This window comes from Scomber scombrus, chromosome 19 (genome assembly GCF_963691925.1).
Source record: "Scomber scombrus chromosome 19, fScoSco1.1, whole genome shotgun sequence".
NCBI lineage: Eukaryota > Metazoa > Chordata > Actinopteri > Scombriformes > Scombridae > Scomber > Scomber scombrus.
The window spans coordinates 14,976,419-14,990,717 of NC_084988.1; the positions used below are offsets into that span (position 1 = coordinate 14,976,419).

The window sequence follows — 14,299 nt, forward strand, 5'->3', positions numbered from 1 at the left end:
AACACACAATCAAAGTTTTGCTTCATATTTAATGGCTGATTTAAGCAACAGAAATATTTAATTAAATGGAACAATAAATCCATAGCCATAAACCATCATGTCATTACATCACTGCTTTTAGTTTCATTTCACATTGAAGTTGAAATTTAAGTAATTTGACATTCTGGCCTGCCAGAACACAATTTCTTAGGATAACTCAGTAAAGTGGTGTCTCCTCCTCAATAAAGTGGCTAGTTTATCAGTAAATAAGACATGTCACTCATATGTATGTATAGCCAACTGATAGTCATAACATATCCTGTTTGTACTACATAGCAACTGAAAATGACAAAATAATTCAGGCATCTGAAGAGGCCAACACCTTCTCACAATATCACTTAAGAAATCCAATTTCCATACAAATTAATAACAAATATCATGCAATGATGAGTTTATAGATCTACGCACAAGTTTACAAATCTGCTACTTAGCAACACATTTTTTTTGTTTGACTTTGCATGAGTTTAAATTGAAGGAAATAACCTTCAACACTAACACTGATACTACTAATGCTGAAACACATAATCAGATTTTAATGTTTGATTCTTTTTTTTTCATTTCATGTGCATAACAAGTGTATCTACAACATCAGAGTGAATGACGTGTAAACAGAACCTTTGTACCTGAGAAGCTTTTGTTTCAAACTTCAAACCACTGTGAATGATACAGATACAATGAAAATTATGAATCTAAAGCACAAGTCCAACCTTCAACAACTGACAGTAGTCATTTGTGTAAAATGTTGCTCAGGCTCAGTGAATAAAGTTCAGGATGAAAACATACATATACACAAGTGTGCTGTATCACCCCCCAATATTAACATAATGTGAGATTGTAAACCTGCAAACCAATATAGTCACTCATGAGTCATGAACTCCAATAAAGTAGAAGAAGAAGCAAGAAGAAGGTAAGAACGTTGGATTTAGAGTTGCTCAGTTAACAGCAGAACATTACACAGTGATTTATAACATGGAAAAAGAGCCATGTTTACATATACTTAAATTATATCACATTTCTGCTACAGCTGAACGTGACACATTCCTAATTTGCCTTAAATTGTCAAATAAATGAAGAAACGTGCCAAGAAAATTGAACAGTAGATTGTCAAAACAGTCTGCTCCACTGAGACTTCTTTATCTGCATTAGAAATGTTATCACTTGTTACGCAAGTCATTATTTCCCAACCACAGAAGAAATGAACAATAATTATATAATATTCATGATTATTGTTTTTTGGCCATTTCTGACTGAGGACTGAGGGCAGTAATTATTAGTTAAGTTATTCTTAATATAGTGCAAAATGATTGTTTAATGAGAACATAGTGTTAGAAATATTTAGCGCCATGTGTAGAGACATTTTCATATCTCTGCTATCTCTTACGTTAAGGCTTTAATAAAGAGGTAAATAACAGAATATTTCTGCCACTTCTGTCTGCCATCTCATTACTACATGGTAGGGTGATTTTTTTGGGGTGATTTCTCAGGAAATTGGTGTGATTAGAAGAATTCATCTGCTCACAGGTGTTTCTCCAGAACAGATTTAAAAAGGGTGAAAACAGCCATGCCTTTTCTTTTGATCCTTGGCTTGTCAACACATTCTCAAATCAGTGACCATGTCACTCTCAATGCCAGCTGGAGTATTCAGTGACAATACATTCTGTGTAATTAACAGCAGACTAATGACTGGGAAGACACACATGCGATTGCCTACCCAAACCTGATATATAAAAACAATCAAATCAGAAAGATGAAACACACACTGTACATAAATACATATTCAATTATAAACTCAAAATGTTCTACCAGCATGGAGCCCATTCACTCATTTCTCTATTTCAGTGTCACAAACCTCATTTTTTAATTATGAGCCACTAGCTATATACTGTGTATAGAGGGGTCATCGTAGGTCACTTTGGTAATACCTTATTCCAAAGCAAGGCTGCTTCAGTCATGTAGCTTTTGGCCATTCAGTATTTTTACTTCTTGCAGCAAAGGCAGCTGGAGTAGTCTTGAGGACAGTTTCACATGGCTTCATTGTTTGACGAAAGAGCACTCCTGGATCTTGTGAGAGGCCTTAAGACCCTACGAGGTGGCTAGAAGGAAAGACAGATGAGGATAAAAATGGTGAGGGAGATGAAGATTAGCTGCCCAGTAGCTATTAGCTAGTAGCACTTTTATTTAAAGGATAAGGCTGGTGTTATTTTACATTTTTCTTATTGTCAACAAATGCCCTTCCTGTTATCCCGATCACATCTGTGGTTTCAAGTTTCAAGCCCATTAGTTCCTACTGAAGATATACATTCATAAAAACAACAACAACAACAACAACAACAACAACAACAACAACAAACAAGACACAAACACATAGTGTCATCTGTCATATCATTTGTAGAAAGCCTTCTTAACTTCCTAAAACAGCTGGGCACTGTAGTTTTTAGGAAACATTTCTAAAACATAAGTAAGTAGTGCATTTATTGAGGACTATTTTAGTGGCAGATTAATACACATTTGGTGAGAATTTACCATCTGGGAGTGACCAAAAATAAACAAACACAGTGCCCATGTTCATTGTAATGAGTTAATATGCCAGCCAGTGCAACAATATGGCTCATTGGTGTGTTTTTAATAGTTTTTGGAGCTCTATGTCGCAGACGAGTGACACACATTAGACTTTGGCTATATAGACAAGACTTGTTAGTGTGATTAATTCATTGTTGGTTTTGGTCTTCTCATGGGATCTGTTGACAGCAAGAAAAAATAACTAAAATTGCTGGCATAATCCTTCAAACAGTGCTGCTTTATTTAGTTGGGCACAGCCATGCCAAACAAACTGATATTAGATGTTGAAGTTTATTCCTGGGACTCATTTTGCAGGATAATTTTTATGAGCATGAAATAAAAAAGTTATTATTAGGAGTGAAAAACACTGGACAGCAGCCCGTGTCAATATATCAACCATATTTGCCCTTTTCCCATGCTTCATTTCTTAACAAGTGAGCCATTGCAATCACACATTCATCTGCACTGAACTTTGATTCCAGGAAAACAAATGCATGATTCAGATTCATCAGTGCAGAAATCGTATTAGAAGCCAGACTCTCCACAGATGCAGAAGAACTGTACCGTGATGATTCATTTATCTGCACGACAGTTAAAAATTAGTGAATCGGTGAATAAATTGCCACTCTCAAGGGGCAGTTAGAATCAGGCAGCAGCTGAGCAGCCATGGTGACGAGGCGGTATACCTCAGGAGCCTTCCTCTTAATCAGCTGGAGCTGCGGAGAGCTCGATGTTGCCTGCACCCCTTTCCCTACCTCCTCGGGCTGCTCCTGAGGTGGAGGAGTGGCAGGTGGAGAGGGTGTGGAGGACAGGGAGAACTGGGGAGTCAGTGGGGGAGTGAGGGTTGTGGACTCGGACTCAGTCTGGGGCTCAGAGGGTATAACGGTCTTGGACAGCAACTCCTTGGCCTCCAAGTGAAGGTCTAACCCCAACACCTCAAACTCAGTCATGTCAAAATCCTGTCCTGTATCGTGGAAATAGGTCGTTGGGAGGAATGAACAACACAAAAGAATTCCTGTCCCTGGCTTATTGAACTGACAGCCAGATCCTTTTTGTGCCATTGATGTGAGAGCTGCAACTGATTGCGGTCTGTGGCTAATATAAAAGTTCATATCAGACTTCATTAGCATTCTCCAGACCACAGAGCAGAGGCTAATTAGAAAGTTATGATAACTGGGAACCAATTTGTTGCAGGAAAAACAAGCCTGGCCTTGTTAGGATCCCACAGTGCTTCTTTTCAGTATCTGCAGAATCATATCCACTGAGGCTATTTATTATCTCATGTAATACACTGACAACAGAAAGCTAAAACATAACTTTGACTGTACAAATGGAATTAAAAAATGTTAGAATAAAGGATAAGTCTGGGGATAATCTATATTTTTCTAATTGTCAACAAATCCCATGAAAACACCCCTAAAAGGAAAACACCCACCAACAATTACTTTCTCTATGTGTCGTAAACCGCACCCTTTCATTGGGTGACGTGTTTTCTCATTATGATGAACTTGAGCACTGTAATTTATAAGAAGTCAATCTCACATACATGCACCATCCTGTGGCTGAAAATACTTGCTACCGCACAAAATTCACAGCTTAAAATAAAGGATTCTATATTTGCTTCGGCTGGCTAAAATTGCAGTGCCCAGCTGTTTTTGGGCAATTACTTAAGATGTAAAAAAAAAGAAAAAAGTAATGTGTTTATGATTACTTTTTAAAAAAAATTTTTTTTAAAGATTGACATCAGTAAGAATAAATGGGCCACCACAACAAGGTAAGAATATCAGAAAGAATTGAGAATTGAGAAAGAATTGAGAAATGGTTGGTTCTATCTTTACATGGGATTTTTAATAAGAAGAAAAATATAAGATAACAACAGACTTCTCCTTTTAGTTAGTGAGAACCCATGATAGAAAATATTCTCAAACTGACAGCAGCATATTCTCAGCAGATATTAAAATAATCCAATCAGAATTCCTTTTCTATTTCTATTTCAGTTATGTCTCATTTTATCTACAAAGGAACAATTATTAGATTGAAGAAAAAATGATGAGACCCCATCCAGAAAACAAACTACAACTGTTTGCACATGATGTTAAACTGGGAACAAATCCCTGCAGCCTCATGTGAGCTTTATCACAGGATGGTTAGCCTGGCAGCCCTGAGAGGCCCGACCTGTTCCAAACAGGAAGACAGGGTCTGAGGTTTAGGGGCCACTCAGGAAAGCAGAGACAGTAAACAATATCTGTGGGCTTAAACGAGTCTGAGCAGGAAGACAGAAATCTACATGATAGTCTGCCTTACACAAACCAACCAGACACTGCGGTGCTGCATTATTATTGCACCATAATAGCTAACGTGAGCTGGCAGTGTGGTATGTTTTTTCATCTGAATATGGCTGCAGTCACTCTCTTCAGTGGCTGTCACTATTCAGCTGTAATTGGTAAGCGGCAGTCTGACAGTAATGTCTCCTCACCCTTGTAGCCCTCTGTCTTGCTGCGTGTCAGAGGTCTTGTCCGGTGCTGTGCTTGTGCCGGTTGTGTGGTGCCAGAGTCGGTATTGACAGGGTCAGACTGGTAGGAAGACAGATCCTGCATGCTGAAACTCCTCAGTCTGTCAGACAGGACTCCTTGACTCTTGGACAGGAAACACCAGGTATTCATTTTAGTCTCAGCAGCAAAGTGAGACAGAAATATTCTTTTCTTTACAATCTAAGGTTGTCTTTAAAAAAAAAAAAAACATCACAATAGTGGATCTTTTAACTAGAAAATAAACATTTAAATGTCTATTCAATATGACTTGACTGAAAACAATATGCTTGATACCCGTACTTCCAGATACCCTGTACTGTACCCCCAGGCCAGTACAAAACAAATGTCCAGAGTGTGCAGTACCTTTGTTGCAGCCATGACTGCAGCTGTGGCCGCAACGTTCAGCCCTTTTCTCCCAAAATGCACCAGCGTGTCATAGCTTTTGTCCTTCGCTTGGCAGATGTAGTCGTCAATATCCTGGCACAAGTGCAAAAAACAACCACATGAACATTGCAGCATCTCTCTTTATCATTGTGTAACTTGTTATTTATATTCACCGTGTTGACAGGTGTTATTCATATTACTTGATTGCATCACTTGATGATTATGAAAACTGTGCTACAACTCCATATTTGCTCTCATAAAGTGCAAAAATATTATATCATTCTCGTGAATATCACACCGTGCAATAATCACATGTATTTATGTGCAACATTTCATATTACTACTACTTTACTTTTTCATTTATTTTGGACTTGTGTGTTGTGGTTGTGTGACTCTATGTTGCACTGTGTTTTTAATGAACCAACCAGGAGTAGCACTCCTAATTGTGTTGTATCTACAAGAAAATGTCAAAGGTTTTCTACTTTTTGTTCACTCTGTGACTACTGATATACGCAAAACCCACTCGTCTGTTTCCTGATTCACACACAGAGGAAAAAGGAAAGGAGAAATGGACGAGCACCATGACCTTTCTTGTCTACTGCCCAGCAGAAAACATCTTCAACAGCTAAACTGGAAAAGTGAATTGGCACAAAGGCACATTTGTTCTGTGGACAGCTGAGAAGCTCAAATTCTATTAGTCACAAAACCACCAACACATGAAATTAAAGACTAGGCTGAGTATTTTCACTTAAGCTTTCACTGGGGGAAGTGGTGGAAGATGCAACCGGGGGAAGGGCTTTCACCTTTTCTTTTGAGGAAAGCGTGGGATGAACAAACTTCCTGTAGAGCACGCTGGAGCCTTTAGTGTAAGGGGATAGTAACCACACCACGAAGGCTATCTTCAGCTCATAGTAGAAAGGAAGCCTGCAATGGACACACAAAATGATGGAGCAATTCCTACGGTAAAAATGTGATGGAAAATATCTTTTACATGCCAGTGATAAAAATGTTACAGTGAGGATTTCTAATAGGTATGTATAATCATAGACACAAGATATGTAGGGTTACTTACCAACAAATAAACATATCTGTAAATACCTCCACAGTCGTGAATAGAGCAAATATTATCCAGTACATCATCCATTTCACCTAAAATGCAATAAAACAGGGAAAGTAAGTTTATAAACCTACATCTTGTAAAATCATATCTATGTGGTCGGATATCATTTCATAACTAAAATACTCACATATTCTCTCACATCTTTCGACTTCACAGCTTTGTAAGATGAGTAGGCGGGATAAAGTGTACCAAACACAAGTCTGGAAGACAGAAAATGTGCCCGTCAACAAGGGCCAAAAAATTGACACTACAGAGTCCAAAAGATATTCAAATGTGCATGTATAAGATATCAAATCAAGCTGTTTCAGATGTGATATATAATAAATTAGGATAACATTATATACCAGTTTAAGCTGACGTTTCAAAATTTGCCCTTGGAAAATATATTCTGGGACATCAAATGTGTATCTGTATGTCTGAGTATGTAAATTAATGTGACTATACACTATAAATAAATCAAAGTTGTTTTGGAATTTATAATATATTATAAACTGGACCCATTCCTTCATCTGGAAAGCTATTTTTGTCTACTAGCTGTCTGAGCTGTAGTTCACGTGAGCAGAAAGAAGGTAAACAGGTTGTCAGGTGAGATCAAAGTCAATATTTTTCCCTTTCAGAGAGAAACTTGTCAAACCAACCGTGCCTGAAAGTCAGACTTGTGTGCGCCATAGCTGATTTGGCTACACAAACTATACAGGTGACAAACTGAAATGCACGAGATAAAATTAGCTGACACATGCTTCTTTTTTTTTCTTCTACATTTCTATTCGTGTGTAGACACCTGTGCTGCCGAGTGTCCGGACACAGAGCCAGGACCCTGTTGAAGTGCCACAGCTCAGGCAACAGCTGTGAGTGCGACCTGATCAAATTACTGACCCACATCATGTTGCACCACTCCGGCCTGACTGAGAGTCTAACAGAATTTAGAGAGGACACCCAACATAAATATATTTACGCATCTAGACCTTTCTGTTGGAGATTGCACCCCAAACGACCCACATAACCAGGTTCTGAACATCCTGGGTAACGACAGTCCCATCACAGTAGCAAAATATTGTCATTTAAATTAAATTGCCTCATTATTTAAAGGTTTGGGCCTGCTGTTGGTACACCGTCTGCAATAGCGCTGATTCATACTTTCTGCAGGTACAAATAACCTACTATAATAAATCTGATTCTATTGTTTCACTTGATTGAAATTTATAAGAATGCATGCACAGTCATGCTTCGTTACACGAATAACTCCTGCATTGTAACCTGAGAAGACTGACCCATCCCTTTTGTTGTTTTTTACCCAATATGGGACATCAACACAGACTATAGCTCCTCTCAAAGACCGCTCCTGTTATTCAGTCACCTCGCCACTCTGTGACATTTAGGTTTCTAGCTGTGAAAGACGCTTTTGATTTCTGGATCTGACTCACATTATAAAATTTGCAGATTATAATAGATTATTCAGCCGATCACGTCACCTCTTTGTCTGTAATAAAAAAAAGCCACTTGATAAACACAAAGAGTGCCAGGCTATTGCCAGTGCGCTGTCAGCCTGTTAAAAAAATACAGTAGGTCTATAGGCCCAGATCAGCATTCCTGCTCAAATGGCAAAGTACCATCCAGTGGAATTTAGACTGGTTTTCAGTCAAAATTTGACAGACCGACATCTGCTCGCCCTTACACGCTGACGTCTCATATTTTGCTTACATATAAGACAAATTGCGGGGGCTTATAAAGCGCTGAGCTCCTGCACCGTCAATGTGCGGCTCAAACCCCCGCAACAACCAGCAACCTGCAATATCTTATTATTCTAGTCTGTGTCGGAGCGTGATGAAATTAAATGTTTTAAAAAAAATGGACTTACACCACAAGTCTAGAGATGATCCAGGAGACCATTGCGCTGGAAAGGCGACAGGACGCGCTGTCTGTGGGGAGGAGTTTCCTCCAGATGACAGGCGCGTCCAAGCTGCAACGTGATGCGGGATAAATAGCGAGGGGACGGTATCTGTTATCCATAGATGGCGGTGTTGAGTTGAACAGACAACACTGACACTGCGTGCAGGGTGGGTAAAGCTGACTTCTGGCAAGCACTATGTTCAAATAAAATATGATTGTTTGCATGGACTGCTTAACCTTTTGGGTACCTATTTATACCCCCCTTTATCTTTGCAGAGTGTTTTTACCTTTAGCCCCCCTCTTCGTTCCCATGAAGTGCACACAGAGGACATCACATGAAAGCCAAATGATTTGTAGAGATCCAGAAAGTAACTCATACCTGAAATAATACAACCAAGAATGTGTACCATAGGGCAGCAACTGTAGTTTTCAGATAATATTATTGATGTATATGTTAATAAAAATCAGAAGACATTAGTTTCTCTTAAACCAAAGTGCACATTGTCAAAGTAAGCAGATTAGAGAGTCAAATGGTGGGTCTATTTCTTGAGTTTGCTGACAAACATAAGTAAACCACCAGGAATTAATAAGAGCAACTTTTATGACAGAACGTGACACATTTTACACCATGTAATATGTTTTGACTACATTTACGTAAAGGAAATAACTTCATCAGAAGCTTCATGTATTGGGCATGTGACCAACTATAGGGCATCTACCAAAAATCTTTGTGAAAATACCACTGAGAGAAATTTCTCAGCTTCTGGTCACTATCTGACAAACTCAACCTGAGAGCACCTGTAGCATGAGAGCTACCTCAGCTTTGTCCAACCTCTGTCCTACATACTTGAGCCAGAGAACAGAGGCAAGGTTTTGTTACAGTTCAACAAAAGCTGCGGAGGGCGGGCTGTGGCTGGTAGGAATCTAATCCTTTTGTCCATTTCAAAGCCAAGGGAATGGCTTCGAAACATTAAATCTCAGCTCCTTCTTAAAAAAACCCCACCCTCTACACATCACCAAGTTGTAATTTAAAGCAATTCTACACACATAATCTCAAAGGATAAAAATAAAAAAATCTGAAATAATTTGACACACTTTCTGAATTGCAGTTGATTACTGGCAGACTGTAGTCCCTGAACTGCAGTATGATGACAAGAAGCATTAACAGGGATTTAACTCTTTACTGCACATAGTTTGTTTTCAGAACAAGCTATTTTGTGCGCTGGCATATGTTTGTTTCAACCTAATCAGATGTCAGTGCAGTACAGTCTCTGACCTGCTGAGTGGGCTGTTGCTTGCTAGAAGGTTCAGATTTCCCCAAAGTGTTTTTCCTTATGTGAACACGCCCAACATTTAGTGTTTATAGAGTTATAAAGTTCCTCATTAATCTTCTGATATATACCTCAGGGATTACAGCAAGAAAAGATGTGTGAGCCTGAAACGTTTACTGGAGGAAATGTGTACAATGTATTGAATGAAGTATTGCATTTAAAACTGCTCTATGGTGCCTGAGAACTTTAACCCATGTATACTTGAATTTACTTCTTTCATTAATAAACACATGAACACAGGATGAAAGATGAAGCCTGTTGATGCCCTGTTAAAGCTTCAAACAGATAATACATTCTTCATATGCCACCTTTGTTCTTAAAAGTTTATTTTCTTATTTTTGTCCCCACTCACATAGAAAAATTATACACATACTTGCACAATACATAGGTCCTGCACTAACCAAGCTTTCCATTGCCTTTGCATCTTCCTGCTGAGAAGGAAATCAATCATGATACAAAGTCAAAATATTAAACAAGCTGAATGTTAATGCTAAAAATAAAAATAAAATAATGGGTTAGGGCAGTATGCGTGCATTTTTCTGTTGAGTGTACTTTACATGAAGGACTACATTTAGTAGAGATACATCTTGACTGTACAGAAAATGAACTATCAAAAAGAAAAATCCATCCAGTCACCTCTAGTGTTTTAGGCTAATTACTGGTATCCTAACAGATCAGAACTACTGCTGAATAATGATCTAGGATGATGTGATCTGCACTGAACATTTCTGCAGGATGGATTTAATCAATCACTTGTTTGGAACATAAACACCCAAGTACGTCCACCAGCAGTCCATAACTTAGGACAGAAGAAGAATATGATGAAGCACTGTAGGCACAGCAGGCTTTTCATACATACATACATATATATACACTTTCTTACCCCTTCTGTTTGACTTTGGATAATAGACTTACCTAGGGTTACCCCTGATAATAAAAGACAAAAAGCAAAACAAAACAAAGTATTTTTTCTTCTGGCTGAGTTCTATAAAAAACTTCCCCCCCCCAAGACAATTACTGTCATAGAACAAAGTTAACCCCAAATGATTATGCGAAACAATTGTAATATGAAGAAAAGAGAGAGGATGCTCAGAGCTGTAAACTCCTCACCAAAAATTGTCTTTGTCCTTAGATTGGGTGAGCAAACACACTTTGACAGAACAGTGGAAGTTCACCTTAGCTCCTAAGAGCTGCCAATCTCGACTGCATCGCTTCAATATCTTCCTCTGACTCCTCATCTGAGGCTGCGGTGGCTCCTTGAGGCTCCATTTCAGGCAGGGCGTCCGTGACTTTGCTCGGTGCTTTACCAAGGGCGCCTAACAGAGCAAATAGGACCATGAAACACCACTTTCAATATAACCAATCTGTGTTATAATTCAATCTCTGGTTCCAATAAACAGTTAGGTACACCAAAATACTAATGTAACAATGTTGTCATTCATAAAAAAAAAAAAAAAAAAAAAAAACTCTTCACCTGCTGTGATTTCAAAGAGGATCTTGTCAACTTCCTCCTCAGCCGCTTCCTCCATCTCTTCTCCATCTTCCATGCTCTCAAATGTGTCTTCAAGCATTTCCTCAATGATGCCAGCCTGAAAGAGGAATACGAGAACACAATGATGGTAATCTGACTCTGCAGCAGCGTTACAATGTTTGTAGAAACTTAACTATAAAAAAGGATTTATGTATGCCTGGTACTGCTGCTGACCTTCATCATCTCCTTTGATAGCTCCCTCATGGTGGCTTGGATCTCTGGGACCTTGATAAGGTTCTGCATGGCTTTCATGACCTCTGTGCTCTTCTGCAGGGCTCCCGCTACACGCAGTACAGCTAGAAACACACAAATACATTACCTTCACTGACACTGCACAGCAGCATAATATGTTCTAATGATAAGAGAGCAAGCCATTCTACTGATGACAATAAAAGATTTTACATGAATAACATTAAAGCCATTTTTCCTAGTTAAGTGACTCAGCTGATGCATTCCCAAACTCACAAAGCTGATTCTTCATGCTGAGCTGCACAGAGTTCATGTGTGCTTTTGAAGCGTAAAGTTTGGAGACGGCTCTTTTTGACTGAATCATCTCCTTTGCAAGAATCACACACACATCCTTTTGGCCCTTTTTGGCAGCGTCTTTGATGGACCTTTTAACTTTTTCTTCTTCTCTTTGAATATCTGAAACACAAGAGCACGTGATTACATATAACACAACAACTAACAACTAGTCAGTGTAATAGTCATGCAACAACACAAATTTACCATCTTGATGAGTCACCGCCTTTAGTGTTAAGTAATTTATACTATTACCATTTTTTCTGGGCAATAGGCATATGAGGTGACATCAATGTGTTTACTCAATTTTATTTCTCTCATTTCTGTTTTGCTTCAAGGTTCTCGACTTGAAACTAATGTAATAATTAAAGAGCACAAATTATTCCTAAAAATCACATTGAAGTAAATGTGTAAATTGGATGTACATTTTACATTTAAAAAAATACTCTTTATCTTACCTCTTATTTGTCTGTCGATCACTCTCATTTCCCTCCTGATCTTCTGAGACCACTCATTGATCTGAAACGATACACATTGTCATTTCATACTTCATTAACGTTGCCCTTATCACTACGATATGTTTCACACAGACATCTGAAACTTTGGTTAGGTTAAAGTAATTTTTAAAAGTTAAAAGAGCTAAACTGTCACAGAAAATGGTGTCTGCTGAAGCACTATCATGTTTGTTTACATGGAGGTGAAGCTTGTATGCTAACTAGCTGCTCGGCTGACTTGGCACACAAACAAACGTGTGTAAGGTTAAATAAAGTAACATTAACACACTGGTTGACACTGACATCTATCTTTAATCAGACTAACTTGAGCTACTAGGCTGGTAAGAAGCAGCAACAGATTGGATGAAGCAAGCCGAGTTAAACTGGCAGTTTACGATAGCAAGGATAGCACAACGCGCCGTCATTTTCTTGTTACTACGGGCCAAACTCTTAAAGACACCTCAGCAGGTCAGCAGGCAGCACTCACCAGATCCTTCGGTGGTTTATCCGCTGTTCTGCCGAACAGCCCCATTTTGACTACTTCGTTAAATGTCAAGCTAACCTACCTCACTAAAACTAGCTAGCTAGCTCAGCTTGTTCAACCAGCACTTCCTGTTGTTGCGTACTCGTCTCGGAGCGCTCCGGCTGCGTCCCAACACGAGTGAGCAGAAGGTCCCTGTGCGAGGACACAAGGAGACAAGGAGACAAGGCGACAAGGAGACAAGCAGGGTTGGGAAGGTCACTTTGGAAAAGTAATAGGTAAAATATTACTAGCTAGTTACCCTATTTAAAAAGTAACTATTTCAATTATGTAATCAAAGTAATGTAACTTATTACATGTGATTACTTTTTACATTTTCTAACAAATATTTTCAACTGTTCGAGTAAGTGTACCAATTAAGCCCACCAAAATCTAAGTTCAGGTGTTTTTCATGGATACTGACATGATTTATAAGGGAGATCATTTCTTACAAAGCAAGATTTATCTCTCATTTGAAAAAGTATCCATTAGTTAATATATGGTTTAGAATACAATATAAAGTTGTTTTATGAAAAAAGTCAAAAGTCTGGCATGGGATTAATTGGTACTGTGCCACAACTTAAGCCCATGTCATTATTTATTTACAACATGTAAAAAAAAAAATTGATTTCAAAGATTTCAAAAGAGCAATATGTAATGAATTACAGTTACATTTATTGTGTAATAAAATTACACAAACTGTTACATGTAACTAGTTACTCCCCAACACTGGAAACAAGGAAACAAATGTTCAGGTTATGTTGTAAATCCAACTAGACACAAACGGATTACAGTATGGTGAACTTTAGAAAAAGTGGTTTAAAATGTGGGACAGCTGGTTTTACTGATGTAGGATAGTCATGTTGTTGAAGTGGATAAATAGTTTAAGTACATTAAATGTGCAATGCCAATAGTTATAGAGGGGGTTTAGTCTTTAAAATGCTTAATTTATTATTATGAATTCTTATTTTTAGTCATGGTGCAAATTATATTATTACTTATATTGATATATAATATTTTCTACATTACCACACTATCTGCAACAGCAAAAACATCACAATCACTTAGACCGCATAGATGACCAAATGTGGGCATGCAATATGAACTGGGCTTTTCAGCCTCCCAGTCAGTGTCCCAGATTTCAGCCTGAACTGTCCCACATTAGGAAAGACAATTTGGCACAAGCAGGAACACTTTTATATTTGCCATTTCTTCTCCAAGTATGATGCCTGCATTCTCTTATTGGGTGTGGATATAATGTACTGGCTTCCTATTGAAATACACGGTCGCCCATAAAGTTGGAATAATTTTGTTTTCAGACACATTCCTCTTTTTATTTTCTATTTATACACATCAGTAATCACCTTTGACCAGGTGC

General features: G+C 38.4%; 2 protein-coding genes across 3 annotated transcripts; both read right to left on the reverse strand.

Annotated features, from left to right (window-relative positions):
- Positions 1-15: 15 nt before the first annotated feature.
- reep1 (receptor accessory protein 1) lies at positions 16-8,688 on the reverse strand. 2 transcript variants are annotated; one of them, XM_062439846.1, is made up of 8 exons: positions 8,492-8,688; positions 6,761-6,833; positions 6,586-6,662; positions 6,317-6,437; positions 5,493-5,606; positions 5,075-5,234; positions 3,285-3,562; positions 16-2,132 (listed from the first exon to the last, which is right to left on the reverse strand). In XM_062439846.1, the coding sequence occupies exons 1-8, from the start codon at positions 8,641-8,643 to the stop codon at positions 2,061-2,063; spliced, it is 1,047 nt and encodes a 348-aa protein (XP_062295830.1). In that variant the 5' UTR covers positions 8,644-8,688; the 3' UTR covers positions 16-2,060. The 2 variants fall into 2 exon arrangements, with proteins under 2 accessions (XP_062295830.1, XP_062295829.1); XM_062439845.1 differs by lacking the exon at positions 3,285-3,562 and having other exon boundaries at positions 8,492-8,666.
- A 1,470-nt stretch (positions 8,689-10,158) lies between these two features.
- Positions 10,159-13,026, reverse strand: chmp3 (charged multivesicular body protein 3). The gene is made up of 6 exons (XM_062440215.1): positions 12,889-13,026; positions 12,366-12,426; positions 11,851-12,030; positions 11,560-11,681; positions 11,329-11,443; positions 10,159-11,170 (listed from the first exon to the last, which is right to left on the reverse strand). Exons 1-6 carry the CDS (start codon positions 12,931-12,933, stop codon positions 11,031-11,033), a joined length of 663 nt encoding a protein of 220 aa, XP_062296199.1. The 5' UTR covers positions 12,934-13,026; the 3' UTR covers positions 10,159-11,030.
- Positions 13,027-14,299: the final 1,273 nt, after the last annotated feature.

Excerpts from the sequence above, each read along its gene's own strand:
- reep1 (XM_062439846.1), bottom strand. The coding sequence starts at position 8,643 with ATGGATAACAGATACCGTCCCCTCGCTATTTATCCCGCATCACGTTGC. Across the intron at positions 5,235-5,492 it reads CAGTCATGGCTGCAACAAAG|AGTCAAGGAGTCCTGTCTGA; the intron begins GTACTGCACACT and ends TTCCTGTCCAAG. Across the intron at positions 2,133-3,284 it reads TTAAGAGGAAGGCTCCTGAG|CCACCTCGTAGGGTCTTAAG; the intron begins GTATACCGCCTC and ends CTTTCCTTCTAG.
- chmp3 (XM_062440215.1), bottom strand. The coding sequence starts at position 12,933 with ATGGGGCTGTTCGGCAGAACAGCGGATAAACCACCGAAGGATCTG. Across the intron at positions 12,427-12,888 it reads ATAAACCACCGAAGGATCTG|ATCAATGAGTGGTCTCAGAA; the intron begins GTGAGTGCTGCC and ends GTATCGTTTCAG. Across the intron at positions 11,444-11,559 it reads TATCAAAGGAGATGATGAAG|GCTGGCATCATTGAGGAAAT; the intron begins GTCAGCAGCAGT and ends TTCCTCTTTCAG.